This window comes from Chiloscyllium plagiosum, chromosome 12 (genome assembly GCF_004010195.1).
Source record: "Chiloscyllium plagiosum isolate BGI_BamShark_2017 chromosome 12, ASM401019v2, whole genome shotgun sequence".
NCBI lineage: Eukaryota > Metazoa > Chordata > Chondrichthyes > Orectolobiformes > Hemiscylliidae > Chiloscyllium > Chiloscyllium plagiosum.
Window position 1 is genome coordinate 70228319 of NC_057721.1, and position 27456 is coordinate 70255774.

The window sequence follows — 27456 nt, forward strand, 5'->3', positions numbered from 1 at the left end:
CATTTGGCCCCTATCCCTCAAAACCTTTCCTAAATGGAATTCCGTCCCTAATGGCATTGTGGGTCAACCTTCAACAGCAGTTCAAGAAAGCAGCTCACCACCACCTTCTCAAGGGCAACTAGGAACATGCAATAAATTCTAGCCAGCCAGCCAAGCCCACATTCCCTCAAAACAAATAAATTAAAAAATTCATATACCCATCCAGAGGCCTTTTATATGTCGTAACTGTCCTAGCCTCCACCACTTCCTCTGGCAGCTCATTCCATACACACACCACCCTCTGCGTGAAAAAGTTGCCCTTAGGTCGCTTTCAAATATTTCCCTCTCACCTTAAATCTATGCCCTCTAGTTTTGGACTCCCCTAGCCCTGGGGAAAGGACCTTGGCTATTCACTCTATCCATACCCCTTATGATTTTATAAACCTCTGAGATCACCCCTCAGACACCAGGGAAAATAGCCCCAACCTATTCAGCCACTCCCTGTAGCTCAAATCCTCCACTGAAAATGTGTCGCTGGAAAAGCGCAGCAGGTCAGGCAGCATCCAGGGAACAGGAGAATCGACGTTTCGGGCATAAGCCTTTCTTCAGGAAACAAATCCTCCAGCCCTGGCAACATCCTGGAAAATCTTTTCTGAACCCTTACAGGTTTCGCAACATCCTAATTAAGAGACCGATATACATTGAGTTACATTTCATTGCAAAGGTTGGTTGGTTGACTTGTCGAGAATGTGATGTCAAATCATGCTAACAGCATTGGTTCAGTTCCCTTTCGGGCTGACTTGGGACGTTACCTCCTTGTCCTGTCCCTGAAAGTGGGAAACTATCACTGACAGGAAGAAGCACAACATGATGCACCAGCGGGCAATGAGTCGGGGTCTATGTTCAGGCAGAACGCACATAATCACTTATTGCAACATTGCTGTTCTTGTCTTTCACCCTTTATTTGAGGAAAGGACGAATGTTTTTACCTTGGTAGTGTTTGCTTTAGTTCTGACCACACTGTGCATCAGCAGGTTTCCTCATAAAATACTGTCGGCAAGCACCCAAGGGTGTGGTCCACTCGACCAGGTGAATTTCACTAACTTCAAATCCCTTCAAAAGAAATCCATACTGAGTTGGGAATCTATATATTATATTGCGAAATTTAGTTGATCTTGGTTGAGAGTGTACATATCTCATTATTAGCTGAAAATGTGTTGCTGGAAAAGCGCAGCAGGTCAGGCAGCATCCAGGGAACAGGAGAATCGACGTTTCAGGCATATGCCCGAAACGTCGATTCTCCTGTTCCCTGGATGCTGCCTGACCTGCTGCGCTTTTCCAGCAACACATCTTCAGCTCTGATCTCCAGCATCTGCAGACCTCATTTTCTCCTCAAATATCTCATTATTACCATTGACATTGTCTTCAAAATCGGGAGAGATGTATGAAAGCCTGTTGAACAAGTATGATTTGTTTTGTATTTTTGGCCAAATTCTCTGTAAGAGATGATTTGCGCACAGTTTTTGAATCTTCAGCATGCCATCTAAGTCATACTTGCTGCTCATGATAGGAGTGGAAAAGTGTGAGTACCTCTGCAGGATGTCAGTTCAGTATTTAAAGCTGGGATCTTGGGAATCTGAGCAGAATCCATTGGACTCAGAAGCAGGATAACGGGGCAGAATGTCAGTCACCCTGTGCCCCTAGGTGGTAAGAAGGGGTGGGCAGGTGGGGGTAGGGGGGGTGTAAAATTAGATGGGATGCCATGGGCACCCTTCCTGGCACATGATCACATGACAATTTAATGTGAGGCAGTGGAGGAGGCAACAGACAATAGATGTAAGTGTAGGCCATTCGGCCCTTCTAGCCAGCACCACCATTCATTATGATTATGGCTGATCATCCACAATCAGTATCCTGTTCCTGCCTTATCCCCATAACCCTTGATTCCACTATCTTTAAGAGCACTATCACTCCAATCTTTCAACATATGATAGTCCTGCAATTCCGGGAATTTACCTCATGAACCTACGCTGTACTCCCTCAATAGTCAGAATGTCCTTCCTCAGATTTGGAGACCAAAACTGCACAGAATACTCCAGGTGCGGTCTCACCAGGGCCTTTTCAGCTGCAGAAGGACCTCTTTGCTCCTATACTCAATTTCTCTTGTTATGAAGGCCAGCATGCCATTAGCTTTCTTCACAGCCTACTGTACCTGCATGATTGCTTCCATTGACTGATGTACAAGAACACCTAGATCTTATTGTGCCCTTTACCTAACTTGACTCCATTTAGATAGTAATCTGACTTCCTGTTCTTGCCACCAAAGTGGATAACCAGACATTTATCCACATTAAACTGCATCTGCCATGCATCCGTCCACTCACCTAGCCTGTCCAAGTCATCCTTTATTCTCATAACATCCTCTTCACATTTCACTCTGCCACTCAGCTTTGTGTCATCAGCAAATTTGCTAATATTACTTTTAAGACCTTCATTTATATCATTAATGCATATTGTAAACAGCTGCGGTCCAGCACAGAACCTTGTAGTACCCCACTGGTCACCGCCTGCCATTCTGAAAGGGACCCGTTTATCACTACTCTTTGCTTCCTATCAGTCAGCCAATTTTCAATTCAAGTCAGTACTTGCCCCCAATACCATGTGCCCTAATTTTGCTCATTAATCTCCTATGCGGGACCTTATCAAAGGCTTTCTAAAAGTCCAGGTACACTATATCCACTGGCTCTCCCTTGTCCATCTTCATAGTTACATCCTCAAAAAATTCCAGAAGATTAGTCAAGCACAATTTCCCCTTCATAAATCCATGCTGACTCTGACCTATCCTGTTACTGCTATCCAAATGAGTCTTAATTTCATCTTTTATAATTGACAGTGAATGGTCCATCTGTCTTTAGTCCATTGGAAGCCCACAAGTGGATGCATTTGTGGCAGTTTGTCACAAGGAGGAGTGATTTAGGGATAAAACCAGCCAGGTTCCACTTGGTGCCAATAGTAATGGAGGGATGGGGTGCGTCCTTTTCAGACCCCACTTTGTGCATTGGTTACCCCCCAATACACTGCCCCATCTATTCCTGCTCACCCCGGGGTTTCCCAGTTTCAGCAGCTGCCACCCCTCCCAATGCTCTTGCCAAGACTTGCATGCTGACAGTCGTCTGGTTGGCCATTGTTTCTTGGAGGCACAACTTCCCCTCAAGAGGGCGCCAAATTCTTACTCTGAGCCAGTTCATTGCTCAATTGGATGATAAATGGCTTCTGGAAACTTACCAGAGCAGTATTGAGCCCTCCATCCTCTGCCTTTTTGCTATCTGAGTGTGAGGTGAGGGCAAATGACTCAGCAAAATATATAATATTGCCCAACTAAGTCAATACTGTATGTTTCCCACTGGACATCAATCCAGTACAATATCTAGAGAACATTATTACACCCTCACTGTAGAGGAACTCTATCTTCCAACTCAAAGTTGAAATCAAAGTTTCTCTCCCCCAAATAGACTATAGGCAGAAAAAAACTCTTGTCATTTATCATGGCCTTGGTTTCAAGTTTATGGTCAACCATGGAGCATGGGTACCTGCTAAGGACCTGAAGAACATCTCACTGAGGGATCTAATGATTTCCTTAGCAAGAATACCAGCTCCAGCTCTGTGCAGTGCTACTGTAATTAATTGTCATTTTTTTTATACTGGGACTTTCCCAACATGCAACAGAAGAACTATATTCAGGCTGTCAGCAGCCAATCATATTGCAGGAATTCACATTCCAGGAATCAAACAGCAATAATATAAAAATCGCTTCTGACATTTTTTAAAATCAAATCTGAACAATCTGTAATTTTTAGGGGTCAGGTTTCTGCCAGGAATGTGGTGGAGGAAATGTTGCCGTTCTCACTGATATTAATGAAATGCCAATTCTAATGAGTCCACAGTGTACCCACTGCACAGACTTTTTTTATATTTCAAAAATATACTTTATTCATAAAATAATTTGACGGTCTGTACAGTTGGGGGGTCATGCCATACATACGTAAACATTTACATACAGAGATCAGAATTTATCATTTTTATATACAGGTCTGTATGTTTATCAATCATATGTCCATATATTTAGCTGAGGTGTCAGCGGAGCCCAAATGACTGCATGGGCCCCTGTTCTTCTTAGGCAGGCAGATGTTACACGGTGGTCTTTCCCCACTGCGCCTTGGCGGCAGCTGCCCCAAGCTTCAGCACGTCCCTCAGCACATAGTTCTGGACCTTGGAATGTGCCAGTCTGCAACACTCAGTCAGGGTCAACTCCTTCAGCTGGAAGATCAACAGGTTTCGGACCGTCCAGAGAGGGTCCTTCACCGAGTTGATGATCCTCCAGGCACAGTTGATGTTCGTCTCGGTGTGCATCCCGGGGAACAGGCCGTAGAGCACGGAGTCCCGCGTCACGGCGCCACTCGGGACGAACCTTGACAAACACCACTGCATTCCTCTCCAGACTTCTTCTGGGTAGGCACATTCCAGAAGGAGGTGCGTGACAGTCTCGTCCCCCCCGCAGCCACTTCGAGGGCAACGTGTGGTGCGGCTGAGAGTTCGGGCGTGTATAAAGGATCTTACAGGCAGAGCCCTTCTCACCACCAGCCAGCCATGTCTTGGTGCTTGTTGGAAAGTTCTGGCGATGAGGCATTCTGCCAAATGGCTTTGACAGTCTGCTCAGGGAACCGCTCGATAGGATCCGCCCTCTCCTTTTCCCGAAGGGTCTCAAGGACACTACGTGCTGACCACTTCCTGATGGACTTGTGGTCAAAGGTGTTTTTCTTCATAAACTTCTCCACGAAGGACAGGTAATACGGAACAGTCCAACTACTTGGAGCTATCCGCGGCAGCGAGGCCAGGCCCATCCTATGCAACACCGGGGACAGGTCGAACCTCAGTACGTAGTGACACTTGATGTTTGCATATCGGGGATCCACGCACAGCTTGATGCAGCCACACACAAACGTGGCCATCAGGGTGAGGGTGGCATTGGGTGTAATTTTTCCCCCATTGTCCAGATCTTTGTACAGCAAGTCCCTTCGGACCCGGTCCATCTTTGACCTCCATATGAACTGGAAGATGGCCCGGGTGACTGCAGCGGCACAGGTTCTGGGGATAGGCCAGACCTGTACCACGTATAATAGAATGACAGTGCCTCACACCCGATGACCAGGTTTTTTCCCGCGATGGAGAGCGACCGTAGCGTCCATCTGCCCAGTTTCTGCCTCACTTTGCTGATATGCTCCTCCCAAGACTTGGCGCACGCCCCAGCCCCCCCGAACCAAATACCCAGCACCTTCAGGTGGTCGGTCCTGACGGTGAAGGGGATTGAGGATTGGTCGGCCCAGTTCCCGAAGAGCATGGCCTCGCTCTTGCCTTGGTTTACCTTGGCCCCCGAGACCCGTTCAAACTGGTAACATATGCACATGAGTCTGCGCACGGACAGCGGATCCGAGCAGAAAACGGCGACGTCATCCATGTACAGGGAGGAATGTGGTGGAGGAAATGTTGCAGTTCTCACTGATATTAATGAAATGCCAATTCTAATGAGTCCACAGTGTACCCACTGCACAGACACTTCCAGAAGCTCACACTGTTCTCAAAGCACTCTTGTCTGTGACTGAATTCCACCCACAACATCCTCCACTCTACAGGAGAAGGTTAGTGAACAATCAAAGTCAGCCTATACCATCTCGGCAGATATTTTAATTTTTCACGGCACATTTTGCAACCTCATGGTGTTCCAAAGTGCTTTATGACTAGCAATGGGCTTTTGAAATGTCTTCCCTGCCAAATTGCAATAGGTAATTTGCATGTAACAAATCCTCAGCCAATAGCAATGCTGTTTGAGGGAGAAACCTCATTCAGCATGTCAGGAGGACCCTCATGCCCTTCTTTAACTAGTAACATAGGATCCTTTAACCATCCATTTAACCAGTTGCCTAGTTAAGGCAGCAATGAAGCTCACTGCCCTACAATAATGTCAAGCAAGCTTTGGTAAAGTTACACTGTTGAGATGCTGAGCATCAGTGGACCATGGTGACACTAAAGATATTCACGAAATATTTTCCCTTCAAAAGATCACAGTACAAAATGAGGAAGCCAATTCATAATTCATCCGTACGCTGGAGTTCTGACTGAGAAACTATAAATTAAGAATCTTCATGTTAATCTGCAGTCAGTTCACTACAAGCCCCCTCACCCCCTACAATTCCTCAAAGCCTGTTCCATAATAAGTGCTAAAAGAGCTTATTTGGCCCATTGTGCGATTCCCATTTCTTTGAAAGAACCTTTCAACTAGTCCAAGCCCCAGTCCCTAAATCTTTCCTTTGTCTGTTCAAGAATGTATCCAATTTCTTTCATAGGATTTGTCGGGATTTCTGGATGGATGAATGAAGGTGAGTCTCGTAGCCTTTCTCCTTTTTAATTATCCTTGAGACAATTACTTCTCCATGAGAGTGGTAAAGAAAGGTAAGGTGCAGTAACACACATGCATGTGTCCTTCCCAGCAACATTGCATTATGGAACTATGCTTTGTTTAATTTGCAACATCAAAGGCAGTCATATCACACTCACTCCAACTAGGTCTTTATTCGAAAATGATGATGGCCTCCTTTGACTCTATGATTTATTTCATCCAAAGAAAGTCAAATTTGTTGAGTGCAACAGTCTCTGGGTTTTCGTGGTTCCAGATTTCATTTTTACCTCATCTTTGTTTCTGCACTATACCAACTAATATTCATCTACATTTTTGTTTGTGTGCAGAAGTTTTGCTCAAAACCAATTTCCAATGAAAAGAAAGCACAGAAGAAGATCTAATCTCTCATCCCAGCTGTGAGAAACAAAGCTCACACACTTCAATAATTGCAGTCCGAGACAAAATCTGAATCAGTAGTGTCCTTTATTTTACTCTTGCAAGAGGGTGTGATGTCCATTGTCTACAAGGCAAGGGACACACACACTAAATTCAATTAATACACGATATTTATCTAATTTGGTTTCTTTTTTTATTCATTGCTCCTCCCTTGTTTACATCTTCCACTTCCCTAAGACCGGCACCCATTACTCCTGTTTATCTCTTGCCTTTTCCGGCCTTGTCTGTGACAAAATGCTTATTTCTGGCCTCACAAGGCCGTTTGACCTCATCCCGCTGTGGGTCATTGTTAGGCATATCCTTTCTTCACCATTATCTACTCCCTCCATCTGTACCTTCCCCTACCATACTGATCCTTATGACCCTTTTAATTGGGGTTTGTTCCTGTGTTTCTGTAAAAGTGGGAAACAGATGTTTATACCTACTGTTTGTACAGGCATATTTAGCTTAACTTCCTCCCCTCACAGCATCTTATCTCTTCGCCTGTAATATCTACCATTGTTTTGCAGTCACATTTCATTCTTGCATACAATTTTAGCTAATACAAAAACAATTATGTATTTCCTCCACATAGTGTCCATTCTTGTTGACTCAGCTCTTGGCTGAAACAATTACACACTGGTGTGAGTTCATTTACTTTGTATAAGTAATTATGATTGCAGAAGTAACACTACTTTACTTATATCCCACACCAGCCCACACGGCAAGGCAGCCAGCAGGAAATAACAACGCTGCTGCCCACTGTACAAAATTGTATCCAGGTTCATAGTACATGTACTCTCAAAGAACCCTACCTGGGCCTTCAACACTCTCCAGAAAGGGACACTTTGCAGAAGAAGGTTAGTTATAGGTTAGTGATCATTCTCTAGGTAAAGAAAGAAATGTTTGCATTTATATTGCATATTTTCCAACTTCAGAATGTCCCAAAGTTCTGTACAGTCAACAATGGACATTTGAAATGCAGCCATTGTTGAACTGCAACACTCAAATTGCACACAGCAAACTCCCAACAAACAGCAGTGCTACTTTAGGATGAAGCACCATTCTGGATAGTGGGAGGTCACTTCTGCTCTTCTCTGAATAGTGATGAACTGGGGATAGTAGAAGACAGGTAGAGGGTACCCTCTACCTGTCTTCACCCATCCCCACCTCACCACCCTGCCCTGCCACCCCCTTTATCTGCAGCTCCCCCCACTCCCACACCCAGCCCTGAAGAAGGAGGACACCCGAAATATCAACTTCTCCACTTCTCCACTGATGCTGCCTGGCTTGCTGTGTTCTTCCAGCCTCCTGCTTGTCTACTTTGGTTTCAAGCATCTGCAGCTTTTTTTTGTCTCTTCTCTGAATAGTAACATAGAATTTTTTTACTATCCACGGAAATAAAATCACCAACTGACTAGCAACAAAGCTCTCTGCCCTGTAACAGTGTCAAAATACCACTGGTGAAATTTGTAAGGTTAGAGTATTGAGTATTCATGGATTGTAGTGACACAAATGCAACCAAAGAAATTCATGAATTAATTTTGAAAGATTATGCAACAAAATGAAAGCCTATGAATCACTCATAGCTTATTCACACAGAAAATACATACAGTGCCCAATGTAATCTTTTCAGCATTACATACAGTCCCCATTGCTTTACTCTCATTAGTTAACACATTGCCTGACCATGACATGACTCCCTTGACTAGCATCCTCTGCTTGAGGAAGGGTCACCTGACCCCAAATGTTAACTTTTATTTCTCTTCACAGATGCTGCCATACCTGCTGAGCTTTTCTAGCAGCCTCTGTTTTTGTTCCTGATTTAAAGCTGTGATGATGATGATGCGCCTTTAACAAGGTTATGTTGTCCTTAGCTTTTTTTTTCCCAGAGCAGTTGTGAAGACACTGGTTCCAGGGTGTCTGGGTTTGAAGAGTTTTCAGGCCACTTTGATGATAGCTCACAGATACTGCCTCAGGAAAAAGGCTTTCAAGTTAAAAACAACTTCTACAATGAAATGGGAGTGGCCAGTTCTCACAACTCAGCTATTATTTGGTTTGATATGGTTTTTTCCCAGTCTGGCTGTACACTGAAAGCAGACAGTCAGTTTTGAGGCTTCTGGTCTAAGAAACAGCAACGTGAAAGAAGCAGGTCCATGCTGATCCTCCCTCTCTCTGACATCTCTCCTGTCAGAACTTGCGTTTGATTTTTCCTATTTTGCCAAGGGTTGTTTATGGGGATTGTTGGAACAGCAGCCTTAAGCTGGGATAATCTGTTGGGTTTACAGATAGGTTGTTATTCTATATTCTGTTCTTTTGTGTTTCATTCGGTAACCTTGTAAATAAATTCTGTTTTGTTTAAAACTGTGATTTGACCAGCTGCATCGCTCCTGGAATATCCATGTTATATCTGCTTAAACAACTAGCAAATTTTGGGTCTGGGCTACTTCCTTGAAACGGTTGAAGGGAGTCTGTCCTGGTCCATAACACAGCATCCACAGTTCTTTTAGTTTTTATTAAGCACACTCTGCTGTTACCCACCAAACATCAGATAAGAAATAGAGGACTTGCATAGCAATGGTCAAAATATTTAGTTCCACTTAGAAATATTTCTATCATTTTGGACTTTACTAAAGGGGTTTATTCCTTGTGCTTATTTGCAGACGATGGATACGATGTTCTATAACAGCTATGAGGAGAAGATACGTCCTTGCATTGATCTTATCGACTCGCTGAGAAGATTGGTGTGGATAAGGATCTGGCTCTTCCAGCCATCGCTGTGATTGGAGACCAGAGCTCTGGGAAGAGCTCAGTATTGGAGGCACTGTCCAGGGTGTCACTACCCAGAGGGAGTGGTAAGATAACAGCGATGAACAACATCAATCTAGTGCCTGTAATGTACTAAATATCTCAAGGAATGTTATTTAAAATAATTTGAGACTGAGCAGCATAAGAGAGCAGTAATACATGAACTTAGGAGTGAGGATTTGAGGAGGATTTTGAGGAAGGGAAGATTGAAAGTGAGGTGAAGGAGAGGTTTAAGGAAGGGTTTCTAGATTTAAGGCCTCAGCAGCTGAAGGTACAGCCCCAGTATTAAACAATTAGAATCAGGGATATTCAAACAGCCACAATTAGGGGAATGTGGTTATCCCCAATTCTATAAGGCTGAAGGAGGTTGCAGAGACAGAGGGCAAGGCTCCAGAGAGATTTGAAAATGAAGATAAACATTTTCAAGTTGGGGCATATTTTCATGGGAAGCCAGTGTGGGCCAGTAACGATAGGGGTGAAGGGTGAACAGGATTCAGTGTGAGCCGGGAGAGGTTGAATAAGTGGAAGGTAGGTAGTCAGAGTGCTTTGGACTAGACAAATCTCAAAGTGAAAAAGACATAGATAAGGGAGTTAGCAGCAGAAACAGAGTTGAACATTGACACAGAGGTCATAAAATCCTTGCAGTGCAGAAGCATACAGAAGAATCCCTAAATTGAGTCCACACTGACCCTCCGAAGGGTATCCCACCCAGAACCATCCCCCTGCCCTATCCCTGTAACGCTGCATTACCCATGGCCAATCCCCCCTAAGCTGCACATCTTTGGATTGTGGGAGAAAACCAGAGCACCTGGTCGAAATTCACACAGACAACGGGAGAGTGTCCAAACTCCTCATAAATAGTCGGCTGAGTGTGGAATTGAACCTGGGTCCATAACACTGTCAGGCAGTAGTGTGAACCATTGAGGCAGGTCAATGCAGATGCTCTTGGTGATGGCTTGGATGTATTGTTAGAAGCTCAGCTTGGAATCCAAGCATTGGAACACCAACTTGAGGAAGTTTAGCTTCTGCTCAGGAATAACCCTGGGGGAAGAATGAGCTGCACTGTATCTGTACTCATCCTCAGTCAAGGGCTTGAGTAACAGAGTCAACAGCCTTGGTTGGAGAAAGTGACCTCTGTCTCCTGGCAGCCACTCTTGCAATGCATCCAGCCCTTGAAACAAACTAAAATCTCAATAGGTATCAAGAATCATGGCAGTTTCCACAAGACTTGGCACAAACCTCTAAGACGTGGTAGTGATAATACAGTTGACTTGGACATCAACAAAGTTTATCCCTTAACGAGTTCCACCCTGTTACAGTATAACACTCTCAGCATGACATATGTACAGTCTATAGCATCCTGCCCCCATTGGTGAAGTCCATTACCCGAGCCGCAGCATTGACGTGGTCACAAGTTGCATCAGTGAATCTGGGTCAGGGATCGAGAGATTCTGCAGAGAGTCCCTGTTGATTATGATAATGTTCAGAGCAGCTTTCACTTTGACAGCCACCAGGCTAGGATGCCCCCACCCCCACCCCAAACCCCTTCAGATGGAATATTCTGCTCCCACAGATGTCACAGTTCCGTGATGGTGTCCCAGGGCATCCTTACTCTGTGGAGGCATTGTGCCTTCCTCATTTGGAGGGACTTGCATTAAGGGTGAAGCACTCTGCGCCTCCTGAACTTCCTCTGCATCCTGATCAGATCTCTTTATGTGGAGGCTGTTCGGCGTCCTCCTGAGGTTGCTCCTGATCCTGAGCTTGCTGGTGACTTTCAGTCTCCTCAAGTTCTCTATGCCAGTTTTGTATCGAGGCAACAGTGATCATAATATCTGCTGTTGCTGAATCCACTCAGGATGTGTGCAATGACCATACATGAGGAAAGCACATTATTCCTTGGTTTCCTCGCTTTATTCCAAAGGCAGTGAAATTAACCGGGGTTGAACATTATTAAAGGTTTTCAATGTGGAAAGCTACTTTTCGTTCAGCGCTTTTTTTTTCTTGTTATTTGCCGGAGGAGAATTTTTCTTAGTTTGGGGCTGCTCTTCACTTTATAAATAGCATTTTTAAAAATTGGATCAGTAACAGCTTCTTGTGTTTTTCTGTATGAGAGAGAGAGGTATTAGTCACTTTTCCAGGACAGCTTTGCAGCTTTTAGATTGGTGTAGTTGAAACATCTGCTTTAAACTGAGGTAGACTGAAGGATCATTGTTAGAAAAATAATTTTTCACAACTGGCTCAGTGCATTCACCATTTCAGCCTTTTGTGCACACTTCCAGCTGTCAAGACCAACCTTCAATGCCTTCCTGCTGCCACCAAGTAGGCTGTGGTTTAATATCTGTTAGTCCACATCACATACTGCAGGTAGTTATGTTCTGTTGAGTCATAAAACATTATTTTCAACATTAAGACTGTGACATTGCAGACTTACACAGATTAGGCTGGGTCTATGCTTATTGTTGTTACTGTTCATCACACACAATCTCCCAAGATAGACTGACTGAAGGTGAGGCAGGTACCTTTTATATAGGAATGTCACATGTCATGCCAATGTCTTATACATACAGGCTTGTTAGATGTAGAATCAGAGGTGTGACAAGTTGCTATAACAATTCAATTCTTTCTTTCAATTTTATTATCAGCCTTTAGCTGCTGTACCAGAATTCCTGAGAAATATTCTTTCAGAATAGCAGTTGGCCATTTTGTCTCTTGAGCCCTTTTGATTGTTCTGTTAGGTTGTGACTGAATTGCATCACAAATGTCCCTTCCCACCTTGGTTCCATTCTCTCTATGACATTGTCAAACATAGGTTGACCAATCTTGGCAACTTTGCACTCAACTTTTGAGTCACTGAGTACTTCCTAAAACATTCCTGAACAACCAAGCTCTCATTTTAATGTTCATGGAATCCCTACAGTATGGGAGCAGGCCATTTGGCCCAACAAGTCTACACTGGCCCTCTGAAAATATCCCATCCAGACCCATCTCTATTGCTCTACTTTTCCTCTGACTAATGCACCTAACCTACACATCCCTGAACACTCTGGGCAATTTAGCTTGGCCAGTTCACCTAACCTGCACATCTTTGGACTGTGAGAGGAAACCCACACAGACATGGGGAGAATGTGTAAACTCCTCACAGACACTCACCTCAGACTGGAATCAAACTTGGGTCCCTGGTGTTGTGAGGCAGCAGTGCTAAACACTGAGCCACCGTGCTGCCCAGTTAGTGATATGTTTCCAACTCATTCACCAGAGGAAACTGTTAAATCACCCCCAGTCAGGGAATCTCTACAGTAAGGAAAGAGGCCAATTGGCCCATCCAGTCTGTACTGACCCTCCAAAGAGCATTTCACCCAGGCCCCAGATTTACCAAAGCTAATCCAACTAACCTGCACACCACGCACTCAAGGGGAGAACTTGCAAACTCCACACAGTCAGTCACCCAAGGCTGGGTTCAAAGTTGGGCCCCAAGGCATATAAGGTAGCAATGCTAACCACTGAGCCACATTGGCTGCCACAAAGGTTTCTCCACTAAGTCCTTTTGATCCTTCCTCTGGAATTCTAAGGAACCAGTGAGACTTCATTTGTTCTTTCTGCATAATTTTGTGACTTAGATCACAAGGTCAATGTGACTCCACACCTGTACCCTTTGAAGTTGTGGATGGCCTGCAGTTAATAGTTCATGGGTGCCAGCGTACTGAGAGCCAACCAATTTTTCTTGGCTCATTTAAATGTGGTCTGTACTTTGCATCTACCTGGCAGTTTCATGTGACTGTAATTCACTTGAAATGATGTGGTCCTTTCCATTATTTCACACCAGGTATTGTTACCCGGTGTCCTCTTGAATTGAAGCTGAAGAAAGCCAAAGAGGACAATGTGTGGAAGGGCAAACTGACGAATGAATATTTTCAAGTGGACCTGACAGATCCATCAGAAGTAGAGAAAGAAATCCAGGCAGGTACCGTAAAACTCAAATTCATTGCTGGCTTTCACGCTTCATGTTTTATATAAAAATAACAATAATGTTTTAGAGGTTAAAGCGACGAAGTCTTTTGTTATCAGGACAAAAAGATCAACAACAGAAGATGCTGAAAAGGCTTAGCAGATTAGGAAACATCAATGCAGAGATTTAGAGTTCACTGGTGACAGAATTGTATTCAACCAGAAACTGTAACCTCATGGCCAAACATGTCCCCCTTTCTGCCATTACTATTAAGCCAAACCTGGTTCAATGAACTGTGCAGTATCAGGCAAACCTATACATGAGATGTCAGCCTGGTGAAGTGACAACACAAGATTACATTCATGCTAAACACTGGAAGGAGCATGCAATAGACAGAGCTGAATGAACGATAAACAAAGCCCTTTGATCCACGAGCAGTGGGTAAGATGTGAGCTGAGCAGTCCAGCTATATCCAATCATTAATGCTGATGGATAATTAAACAACTAAAAATACTTTGGTGCTGAACAAACAGCGGGCATGTACAATGTACACTCAAGGTTGGAATTTGCACTTCGGTCTTTATTTGGCAATGTACTGAGGGGGCGGGGAGAGAGAGGAAGGGGTAGGGTGGTGTCCTCCTTAGTGCAAACTAGGATTGTTTAATGTACAAATGTGTCATAACATCATCTGGATTAATGACACCATCTGGATTAACTTGACTTGATGGCAATCAAAATAGTCCACCGTTCTTATTCATTCACCCTCCCAAAGGAAAAAGAGGTTTGCAAACATTTCTATGTTCCTTTGTCAGGACCCAAACCTTATGTGGGAAGATGACCTCCTGATGTGGTAAATGTTTACAATTCTCTGACTCTGTTTTCACATCTCTCCAGCTCAGAACATCATGGCAGGTGAAGGATTGGGAATCAGTCAAGAATTAATCAGTCTGCAAATTGAATCTAGCAACGTTCCTGACCTGACGCTGATAGATCTACCAGGAATTGCCAGAGTAGCCATCGGGAACCAACCAGCAGATATTGGTGATCAGGTACAGAGCCAGACTTGTGGAAATATGAAGCATCCATTTTAATATTCAACATGTTCTTGTTCTCAGCAGATTGAAGATCTCTTTAAGAATTAGATTTTCATTGTCTGGTGTGTCTTAAATACAGCAAAGATCATTTCATACAAGCTCTGACTAGCATCTCATATTCCGATCCATAGAAACCTGAGCTCGTTCAACATTCTGCTGCTGTTATCTTAATTCACACCAGGTCACATTCAGCAATAAACTCTCCTCCCGCCAACCTCTAAGACTTAGGCGTCCAGGTGAAATGGCGCCCTGTGTCTACTCTGTGCTCCTTTATCTCCAGTTGCACCATTGGCAGTTAGCGACGACCTCCTTCCATTCTGTGCAGCTTGCCATTGAGAAACGATGGGCTTATGCCCGAAACGTCGATTCTCCTGTTCCTTGGATGCTGCCTGACCTGCTGCGCTTTTCCAGCAACACATTTTCAGCTCTGATCTCCAGCATCTGCAGTCCTCACTTTCTCCTCCATTGAGAAACGACTGTCTGCCTTTAGGAGTTGGAGGTCCCCTTAGTCTGTCCAGTCAGCCTTCCAGCACTGTGAGTGACATTGGGATTCTCAATGCAACCAGGCAAGCAAAGAGGCACCATAATGTTTCTGTGCTAGAACATAGAACATAGTAAATACATCACAGAACAGGCCCTTCGGCCCACGATATTATGCCGAAGATTATTCCTAATCCAAAATAAAATAATTTAACCTGCGCACCCCTCAATTTACTGCTGTCCATGTGCATATTCAGCTGTTGCTTAAATGTCCCTAATGACTCTGCTTCCGCCACCACCGCTGGCAAAGCATTCCATTCTGCGTAAAGAACCAACCTCTGATGTCTCCTCTATGCCTTCTTCCTAATATCTTAAAACTATGACCCCTCATGCCAGTCAATCTGCTCTGGGGAAATGTCTCTGGCTATTGACTCTATCCATTCCTCTCATTATCAATCAGGTCACCTCTCTTCCTCCTTCTCTCCAGAGAGAAAAATCCAGGCTTAGTCAATCTCTCTTCGTAAGACAAGCCCTCCTGTCCAGGCTGCATCCTGGTAAACCTTCTTTGCACCTCTCCAAAGCCTCCGTATCTTTCCTATAATAGGCCGACCAGAACTGGACGCAATATTCCAAGTGTGGTCTCACCAGTGTCTTGTAGAGCTGCAGGAAAACCTCATGGCTCTTAAACCCGATTTCCCATTAATGAAAGCCAAAACACCATATGTTTTCTTAATAACCACTTGGGTGGTAACTTTGAGGGATCTATGTACTTGAACACCAAGATCCCTCTATTCCTCCACACTGCCAAGAATCCTGTCTTTAATCCTATATTCAGCATTCAAGCTCGACCTTCCAAAATGCATCACTTCGCATTTATTCAGGTTGAACACCATCTGCCATTTCTCAGCCCAGCTCTGCATCCTGTCTTTGTTGCACTGCAGCCTGCAATAGCCCTTCATACTGTCAACAGCACCTCCAATCTTTGTGTCATTGGCAAATTTACTAACCCACCCCTCAACCTCCTCATCCAAGTCATTTATAAAAACTACAAAGAGAAGAGGCCCAAGAACAAAGCCCTGTGGGACACCACTCACCACTGACCTTCAGGCAGAATACTTTCCATCGACAACCACTCTCTGCTTTCTGTCAGTCAACCAATTCTGAATCCAGATAGCTAAATCTCCCTGTATCCCATACTTCCTGACTTTATGAATGAGCCTACCATGGGGAACCTTATCAAATGCCTTGCTGAAGTCCATATACACCACATCCACTGCTCTACCTTTGTTAACCTGTCTCGTCACATCCTCAAAGAACTCAATAAGATTTGTGAGTTATGATCTGTCCCTTACTAAGCCATGCTGACTGCCTTTAATCATGCTATGCTTTTCCCAATAGTGATAAATCCTATCCCTCAGAATTCTTTCCAAAACCTTGCTGATCGCAGAGGTAAGACTGACTGGTCAGTAATTGTCAGGGATTTCCCTATTCCCCTTCTTGAAAAGAGGAACAACATTCACCTTCCTCCAATCCTCCGGTATGACTCCCGTGGAGAGTAAGGAAGCAGAAATCTTCGTCAACGGCTTAGTAACCTCCTTTCTCACTTCCCAGAGCAACCACTTCCCGATAAATCTGGCCTGCCCCTGGGGACGTATCAATCTTAATATCAATCTTTTGCCAAAATTTCCAGCACATCAACGTCATCAATCTTGATCTGTCCAAGCCTGTTTCCCAGTTCCTCAAAATTCTCATTCACAGCAAGGTCCCTTTCCTTAGTGAAAACTGAAGTAAAAAACTCATTTAGGGCTTTCCCTATCTGCGCAGACTCCACACACCATTTCCCTACAAGAAGGTCAAATGGCAAGAAGCAAGGGGAGCCTCAATCTTGAGGGTATTCCAAAAGAAACCATGTAGGGCTGGAATTATATGGCTGTGCTGAAATGGATCCCAATGGCAGTGGTGGTTCAAACAGAATCATTGTTACATACAGTACAGACCAGTGATGATCTGACCTGGAGGAGACACTCCGAACAACTGGTCACCACGCGTCACCAATAGAGGCAGGAAGTCCCTCAGAGCACCGAGCCAGACCAAATGGGACCCGGGGTGTCGACCAAGCCATGATTCTCTATACCCAAGGAGGACAACGACCACCCAGCGTCACAGGTCAACACCAGCCAATAAGAGAGGAACGTATCTGTGGAACCATAGGAGCTTCCAGAAGCCCAGGTGACTACGCTAGAAAAGGTTCCTGAGACAGGGAGACAGTCTTCAAGGAATCACCATCCCCTGAGAGACTGACCATGTCAATACAAACTACAGAAGGGCCAATTTTGATTTTCTTTGTAAATATTCCTGATAATGTACATATATTAGCTACAATGCTTATATAATAGTTGTAATTGTTGAATGTTTATACATAGTGTTAAGGGGAGTGTTCAAATAAAGGCAGAAGGTGTTATATATGCAGCTGGGTTTGTGCTGTCTCTTTTAAGACAGTGAATTAGGTGGCCTGGAGGGGGAGCTAGTGGGGCAGTCTAGGATCGACTGTGGTGCTGAGAGGACACAGAGTGAAGTATTCCCTGTTCAAGTTCGACACCTTGTGCTTTATTTATGGTTCTAGTGAACCACAGAATAAAGTGGTGAGATGCCTTCTTGAACTGCTGCAGTCTATTTAGTGTAGGTGCGCCTACGGTGCTGCTCGGGAGGATTTTCCAGGATTTTAGTTCCAAATCAGGACATTGTTTCCAAGTCTCACAATGAGGAAAGAGAATCTGCAGGGGTCGTGCTCCCACGTATCTGCTGCCCTCATTCTGTTAAGTGACAGAGGCTGTGGGATTGGGTCGAACTATTGAAGGAGCCTCAGTGAGTTACTGCAGTGCCTCATGAGGGTGATACATTCTGTGCATTGATGGTGAAGGGAAGGAATGTTGAAGGTGATGGATGGAGTGCCAGTCTTGTAGGCTGCTTTGTTATGGATGGTGTTGAGCTGCTTGAAGCAGAGAAACAAAGAAAATAGGAATAGGCAATTTGACTCCTTGAGCCTGCCTTGCCATTCAATATTATCATAGCTGATCATCTAACTCTGTACCCTGTTCTCATTTTGTCCCCATTGTCTTTAATCCCTTTAGAGGGACATAAGCTGAAGCCTTCACCTTCTGCCTTCTCCCAGTCCAGTCATTGTAAACATCAAGAGTTGCTGCTTCATTTTCTGCACTTAACAGGATAAAATCAAGGTCTATGCATCCTGGTCTTGTATAATAACCCTTTCATCCATAGAACCATGCTGTTATCAGATACATTGCCTTATCTAATTACTTAGACAAAATGGAGATGACTGGGTATATCAAATCTGGACTGAGAAATTGGTGCTTGATGTCATGTGGTTTTTGATATGTTTGCCACAGAAACTTGAGTTCTCGTTGAGACAGGTGTCTGGAAGTTTATTAACAACTATCTGTGTTTAATAGTAGAACATCCCAGACTGACATAAACAGTCTGAGGTATAAATATTTACAATCAACCACTTCATGATGCAGATGGGACTTTAAACCAGAGCTTCTGGCTCAGAGGTAGGAACAGTACCATTGAGTCACAGGAGTCCTCAGTCTGTGTTAGATGCTTAATTAGAAACTATTATAGACAGAGCTCACTGAATACAGAAAGCAGATTGGCTATCTGCTAACCAATGGACCGTGCAGGAAGTAAGATTGAAATCTCTTAAATTAGAGCATCATAAGGGCTCTAATAAGAGCTCGAATAGAGCACCAATGTATCATTACATTGGAAAGGGTGCACAAAAGATTTACAAGCATGTTACTGAGAATGGAGGGTTTTAGTTATAAGGAGAGGCTAGGTAGACTGGGACTTTTTCCCTGGAGTATAGAAGTTGATGGGTGACCTTATCGAGATCATGAGGGACATGGATTAAGGTGAGAAGGGAAATATTTAAAAGGGACCTGAGGGGCAACTTTTTCACTCAGAAGGTGGTGTGTATATGTGGAATTAACTGCCAGAGGAAGTGGTTGATGCAAGTTCAGTGGCAACATTTAAATAACATTTGGACAGGTACATAAATAGGAAAGGTTTAGAGGGATATGGTCCAGATGCAGGCAAGTAGGACTAGTTTAGTTTGAGAAACCTGGTCAACATGGACAGGTTAGGCCAAAGGGTAGGTTTCCGTGCTGCATGACTCCATCTGTCAGCTTGCTTCATTAAAGGTACAATGCCTTCCTGAAAATGATGCAATAATACAAGAGTGACGTCTTGTTGTTACCAGATAAGAACTGAAGACCTAAAGAAACAACAAGAAAACCAGGCAAAAATGCAGCTGCAAATTCAATTCAAGATTGAAAATGTGATGTATGTGCAAGACAGCATCTACCGTGAGAAACTGATCAAAAAAAAGTCTGAAACCAAAGAATTGGTAACTGCATTAGCCAAAGATTACTTTGAAGATTCTATTCATTTGGATTTTCAGTTTTGCCCAACAATGATGCCTCCATCGAAGAAATGGCATTGCATCTGAAGACATACTACAAGGTGAGTTGGAATGGATATTCTAGACTGTAGGTAGTTAAAACAGCCTACCTGCTGTTTTATGGTTATTTAGTTCCAAGTGACATCCCCAATGTAAGTGACATGACATGCAATAACTGGAAATGTTGATTATGTAGAACTATTTTTTGCTATTAAAAATCCTATATGCAGCAATATAAAGAGTAGCCAATTATTCAGAAAGATATTACAGTAAAACATCTTAAAAAAATAATTCTTGACGGCCTTTGATATTCAATTGCGATACCATCACTGAATGCCCCACTATCAACATCTTGGAAGTTACTATTGACCAGGTGCTGGGCTAGACTAGTCATGTAAATATAGTGGTTACAACCGCAGGTCAGAGGTTAGGAATCCTGCAGCAAGTAACTTGCTCCTGTCAAGAGTCCTCACTTTCCTAGGTGAATGCAGCTCCAACAACACTCAACATGTTTGACACCATCCAGGACAAACCAGTCCCACAATGTGATTGGTACTACATTCACAAAGATCCACTCCCTCCACCATTGATGCTCAATAGCAGCAGTGTATAACATCTTACAAGATGCACTACAGAAATTCACCAAAGCTCCTTAGGCAGAACTTTCCAAACCCACAATCACTTTCTTCTAGAAAGACAAAAGCAGCAGACACAAGGGAAACCACCACATGCAATTTTCCCTTATTAGTAGTAAGCCACTCACTATTCTGACTTGGAAATATGCTGCCGTTCCTTCACTGTCGCTGGGTCAAAATACTGAAACTCTCCCTAATGGCATTGTGGGTCTACCTGTAGCACATGGACTGCAGCGGTGCAAGAAGGCAGATCTTCACCAGCTTCTCAAGGGCAACTTTGGACAGGAAATAAAAGCTGGTCCAGCCAATGATGCCCACACCCCAGGAGTGAATAAAAATAATCCTAGCACGATATCACTTGGTAACAGTAGTACTAATGAGAAACTCAGATAATTTCCTGTAGATATATGAGTGCAGGACATCTCAAAGAATGGTTCAATAATAGAAAACATGAGGCAGGTCAATAAGAACTGACTAACTAATAATAGATTTCATGGAATGAAACATTTTTCAGTGACTGGAAAAAGGGGAAATAGAAAGTAGCAAGTCCCACAACTGTGAGATCTGTAGTGTGATGGGCAAAAATAATGGATGAGTGAATGAGTCATAGTGAGGCTACAGTGAGTGGGAAAGTAATTTAGATGATGTATAGAAGACTTGGGAATCGATGACAGGAAATTTTAAAAAAACTTAACACAATGACTAAGTCTGGTTGAGAATCCACTAAACCTAAGGTTGTATGTTAAGTTCAATATGTTCCAAATATGTGGGTGAAGGAAAAGATGCATACTCCCTACCACTGGGATCGTGTGAATGTTGTTTAGGGATGGGATTTCCGACTTTGCTCAAGGGTCATAGTAGCAGAGCCAAAAAAAGCACAAGGAAGTTTCTGCTGTGCTCCTGTTGGTTTAAAATTTATGAGAACATAGAATCTTCCTGGTGAAAAAGATGAGCATAAAGTTGAAAAAGATGAGCATTAAGTTTCAAGTGCACTTCAAAATTGGCTTAGTTGTCTTTCAATGGCTGTTTGTTTAGAATTTCAACAGACTGGCATTCAAAATTCCAGTAACTCTATCATGGAAAAGTTGATGGTTTAAACAAAATAACAGTTTATCCTTTCATATAAATTGGTGTTCCCTTATCTCAAACCTGCAAGATGTTGATTTAATGGGGTAGAGTTCCACAGGGATTGTTCACCAGTACCCTGCCTTATGCTATATGCACGCTGACACACAGACATAGACACACTCACTCACACACACTCACGCACACGTTCACCTTCACACTCTCACATAGAGCTGAATCTTATTGACAGTTATGGTGGGCCTGAATGCCCAGTCCACTCTGCCATGGCCATTATCGGGGTTGCCATTCTTATTCAGTGGCCATCAGGCAGTTACTGAACTGTGTTGGGTCTCCCATCTCCTCAAGGCTGCAGATCCTGTCTCCAAGAGTTGCAATCTCAGAGACAACTGTTCAGTCTCAGCACCGCCACTCGGAATGCTGGCTATATTTGGCACTGCACCTAACCAGAAGCAGCATTCTGGATGCCCGCACTGGGAACTAGGTAAATTGAGTAAGGGTCATCTGGTCTAGTCGGACAGGCCTTGATGAAAGGAAGTGATGGTAAGAGAGGGCAGCAGGGCAAGAGTTACATAATGGAGGACCTTGTTGGAAGGCGGGTTTCTTCCATAGGACCACAAAATATTTCAGAACTAGGCCATTTGGCCTATCGAGTCTGCTCTGCTGTTTGATCATGGCTGATGTTTCTCAACCCCATTCTCCGGACTTAATTCCCAAGCTGCTCAAGAACCTATCTATCTCTGACTTAAATACACTCAATAACTCTGTAGGACCATCTGGCTGAAGAAATTCCTCTTTGTCTCTGTTCTAAATGTTGACCCTTTACTCTGAGGCTGTGCCCTTGAATCCTAGTGTCTCCTACCAGGATGAGTACCTTCTCCATAACCACTCTATTCAGGCCCTCACGGTATTCTGTAAGTTTCAATTAAATCTGCCTCATGCCTCTAAATTCCATAGAATACATGGGTCACAGGAAACCTCCCTGAGTTCACAAGATGGTCATCAGGTATTATTGAATAGTCTCCTTAAATGTAGTGACCTCACACCCATTATTAGAATGGCAGTGGTGATGGGAAGGCACAATAACTGGCCCTTAATTGAAAGGTTTCAATTGAATTCTGGATGGGAACATGCCATTAATCTTCCGCAGAGAATAACATAAATTTGGGAATGTGGCAGGCACTATGCCTCAGGCCTCTCCCACCACCTGCCTCCTAGTCCTCTGGCACCATTTGCCCTCCAATCCACTTCCATATGTCCCACTGACTTCCGCCCGCTATCTCCATTATTGATCCATGAAGGTAGTAGTGAGTGATGTAACAGCTTAACATTACAATACCAAGTCATTAGTATCTGCACTTGTAGATTAATACATAGAAGTTAAGTTGAAACTTACTGTATTTGCCCTCCCAATCCCACTGGTAGTCACTTCCTATTCTAGCAACCCAGAAACTCTGCCTTTGCTGAAATCAGTCAACTCAGAATAGAGCAAGGACCATACACTGAGACTTCCCATTCTATATGAACCAGAGAGTTTACTGAAATTAATTTGCGAGCCAGTTCATGTTTTATTACTGTTCTTTTTCCTCAGGTTGCAACCAATCGATTGGCCAACCAGATTCCCCTGATAATAGGCTATTATATTCTGCAAGAGTTTGCCTCCAAGTGCAGATTGAGATGCTTCAGCTTTTACGGGAGAAGGATCACATTGACGAGTATCTCCATGAAGAGAGATGCATTGCTGAGAATCGGAAGACCCTCAGAAATAAACTGGAGCGGCTGACACAAGCTCATGATCATCTGTCCAAGTTTTATTGAATTTAATTGGAAATCAAGAAGTATTCCAATTTGAACTTTCTAACCTTGATGATGTGACAGAGAGCCAGAAATTATTGATGCAAAGAGCAGTCACACTACTCATTGTAGAGTATGGAATCGATTGCATTAGCAAACTGGATTAGAAGATTTTGTTAGGAGCAGCAGCAAATTGATGAACCTTCTTTATATGTGTCTCAATGTCCTTTTTGGTCTGCTATATATTACACTTTTAACTCTTTATGCTGTCCAAACTGAGTTGGTGCTATCTTTTTGAATTCCAATTCTTCCTGATGACCCTTCTTAACTTTATGTTGTAATTAGACATTTTACTTTGCATTTCCATTTCACTCTTCTTTTCATGGTATCACAGTCAATATCTTAGTTTCTTGTGCATGTGAGCCATTGTGGAGCTTTTGAAGGGGGTTAAAAAAAAAGTCTTAAAGTCTTCATCCTGTTTCTTTGGGAGCTTACATCAAAATATACTAACTTGGCAGAGAATGTTCTACTTGCTTGTCAATATTGTACACTGAAAGGAGAAAATATCAAAACATATGTTTACGTATCGAGTCTTTTATATAAGTAAAGGAAGAGGATCTGCAGTCGACACCAGAGTTTAGGTTCTGGATTAGTGGTGCTGGAAGAGCACAGCAGTTCAGGCAGCATCCAAGGAGCTTCGAAATCGACGTTTCGGGCAAAAGCCCAGTTTAGGTTACATGCTTAGCTTACACTGGGATAGTAAAGGTCTGATTAAATTGTGAGAAACCCCATCAAATGCCATACTGAGATGTATCATGCCAAATATCCACGAACACCATCAGAAATGCAGAGCCTCTTTCTCGCAGCCAAGATCGAGCAATGGGAACAAATCGGCAATCTTCCTCGTCATTGGTCACCAATGGCTTAATTGGGCACTGACTGGAATCTCCATGCTGCAGGCCAGTTAAAGAGAGGGGCGGCTCTTCAGTCTTCTGAGGCAGCAAAGAGACCGAGAGGGAAGGAAAACATATTTGCCCTGCTCAGGTCAGGCGAGAGAGTCCCCTTTGGTCAGAAAGGGGCAGCTGGAGCAGCAATTGTTGCCAGAATAACCCTTCTTTTGACCACAGAGCTGACTAATATGGCACACTCACCACCTGTACATCCTCAGCAAGCCGTTGGAAGGTCACCTTGATGCATCTAAAACAGCTTACCAAGAGAAGGGCTGCCAGTTCGGAAGAGTTACACCATAAATGTGGGCAATCTTCAATGCCTCACAAATTACAATTACAGATCATTTTTAACATTCCCATTAAGTACTAAAATAGTCTGATCTTATGCAAAAATGCAATTGTCTTCAACTTAGTGACATGCTGGTGAGTATTTAAGAATTCTAACACATGTTGCTGTTGTTATGATCCCAGTGATGGTTCTACTGGACAAGTCAGATCCCAGAGAGAAACCTGGCATGGTATGTTTTGTTTTTGCAATTTGATAACCAGGGCTGTCACTGAACACACTCAAGGCTCCGAATGTAAGTTTAACAATAGAGCATAATTTTTGTACAAAAGAAAGAAAAACAAGCATGCATATGTGTAAATACCTATAGGTTTTCTCATGAAAATCAAAACAAAAATTCCAGCCCTTTTTCCAAAATGACATCCTTTGCAAACACTCCACTCCAGTGAAATATCACTCCTATTTTCACGCTAATCTCTGACTTGAAAATGTTGCAAATATCTTCTCTCAGCAATTTTCTTCATATTCACCAAACAATAGCACAAATGCAAAATGAATACCACTCTTTAATCGAATGTGCAAACTATTCAAAATGAAACAAATGAATTAACCATACACATACAGGTTAATGGGTATGATCTTATAGCCATTACAGAGATATGGTTGCAAACAGATATAAGCTAAGAATTAAATATTTAAGGGTATGTAATTTTTCAAAAAGACAGACAGGAAGAAAAATGTGTATGTAGTGATTGTAACGAGGTCAGTCAGGTAGACCTCATATAATATGAGTTCCTGATTGGGGCTGGTAATCTGGTACAATCAGGGAGTCTTGGCTGACAGATATCAAGATGAGTGTTGCACCTTGTGTCTTTCACTGTGTCTCACATCTGCACACACACAACATGGATGCTGGGGAAAAAATAAGCACTACCACAGTTAGGCAGTAGTGAAAAAAAAAGATGAGTGGTTCCCCAGTGGAGGGCTCTCTACGCGGGAGTCCTCTCTCTTTCTCTCGGGGATCTTGGGTGCTGCACGCAGCGGTCCCCTGCAACCGCAGATTGCGGTGGTTCACAGACTCCCAGCCCAACTGTTTGTTCTGTGGTGCTGTGGAGTCCGTGGACCATGTATATATTGGGTATGAACATTTGTTATTTTCTTATTTTCCCTTTCTTATTTTCTTAAAAACCACCTTCTCTATTTCTGGTTGCACTTCAGTCCCACGCTCCTGATCTTTGGGCACTCGATACGGAGGAGGGAGGGCAGGTCTCCTCATGGGTCTGCTCCTGGGCCTGGCCAAACTGGCCATAAACAGGTCCAGGCAGCTGGCCGTAGAGGGGGTCGTTAGGGCCGACTGCCAGCCTCTCTTCCGCGGTTACGTTAGAGCCCGGGTGTCTCTGGAGAAGGAGCACGCGGTGGCCACCAACACCCTGGAGTTGTTCAGGGAGAGGTGGGCACCTCAGGGAGTGGAGTGCATTATTTCCCCCTCCAACTCTATTTTGATTTAACCCCTGCCCTCCCCTTTACTGTTTGATCACACAGCATTGCCCTTTGATGTGAAGGGCACTGCTTGTCACTGGCCACTTGGGTGTTTCTTTTCTTTCTGGTGGTGGAAACGGAATAAAAATTCATGTACCTTGTGTCTTTCACTGTGTCTCACACCTGCACACACACACAACAAAGAAAAAGAAAAAAAAAACAGGAGAGTGTCAGAGGTTCTGTTCACTCTGAGAACTGGATCTGAGGGAGTTGAATCGGTGTGAAGGACTCTCCACAAGAAAACAAATAGAGATGAGTGGTTCCCCAGTGGAGGGCTCTCTACACGGGAGTCCTCCCCCTTTCATGCTGGGATCTTGGGTGGAGGATGCTGCACGCAGTGGTCCCCTGCAACTGCAGATTGCAGTGATTCACAGACTCCCAGCCCAACTGTTTGCTCTGTGGTGCTGTGGAGTCCGTAGACCATGTATATATTGGGTGTGGGCGTTTGCACTCCCTTTCTTATTTTCTTAAAAACCTCCTTCTCTGTTTCTGGTTGCACTTCAGTCCCACGCTCCTGATCTTTAGGCATCCAGTGTGGAGGGGGGAGGGAGGCTAGGTCAGAGGATCTCCTTATGGGTCTGTTCCTGGGCCTGGTCAAACTGGCCATAAACAGGTCCAGGCAGCGGGCAGTGGAGGGGGACATTAGGGATGATTGCCTGTCCCATTTCCGCGGTTATGTCAGAGCCCAGGTGTCTCTGGAGAAGAAGCGTGCGGTGTCCACCAACAGCCTTGAGCTGTTGAGGGAGAGGTGGGTACCAGGGGGAGTGGAGTGTTTTATTTCCCCCTCCAACTCTATTTTGATTTAATCCCTGCCCTTCACTGTTTGATCACACAGCATTTCCCCTTGATGAGAAGGGCACTGCTTGTCACTGGCCACTCGGGTGTTTCCTTTCTTCCTGGTGGTGAAATACAAATAAAGATTTAGGCACTCATTGTTCTTCACTGTGTCCTACACCTGCACACACACATGACATGGATGCTGGGGACAAATAAACACTACCGCGCTTAGGCAGTGGTGTGCAGAGAAAAAATTTTTAAACACGGAGAAAAAAGAAAAATAATTTTAAAAATAAAGAGGAGTGGGATAAGGACAGACCATGTTTAAAAGACACAAAATGACCGACAAGGGTTAAATAAAATGATGTGGCCTATTCCAGCTTTAAGACACAAAATGGCCAACAAAAATAAGCAAAACAGCCTGTATACACAGTGAAACATAATGGGAACTTTGAACAGGACAATTCCAAGGTCAGCAATGGGCTCCTCCAAGAAACAATCCAAGATAGTTTTGATAAGAGAGAGTGAGAGAGAAAGAGAGAGAGCCTGTTTGGGAGAGGTCACAGCACAGAAACAGATAATAGTTTTAAGTATAGCCTTGCTGTAAATCTATAATAGTGAATAGACTAGGTTCTTTCTTGATTATATGTTTTACTGAGATATGTTTCTTGATTAAACTTAAAATTATAAGCTATAAGTATTAAGCTAGGCTTGAG

General features: G+C 43.6%; 1 protein-coding gene across 1 annotated transcript; it reads left to right on the plus strand.

Moving 5' to 3' along the window:
* Positions 1-9590: 9590 nt before the first annotated feature.
* Positions 9591-23805, plus strand: LOC122554845 (protein Mx1-like; the record flags this gene model as incomplete). The annotated part of the gene is made up of 5 exons (XM_043700191.1): positions 9591-9723; positions 13500-13637; positions 14517-14671; positions 19476-19738; positions 22986-23805. Coding segments are annotated over 4 exons (675 nt in total), but the record flags the coding sequence as incomplete, so codon positions are not given.
* Positions 23806-27456: the final 3651 nt, after the last annotated feature.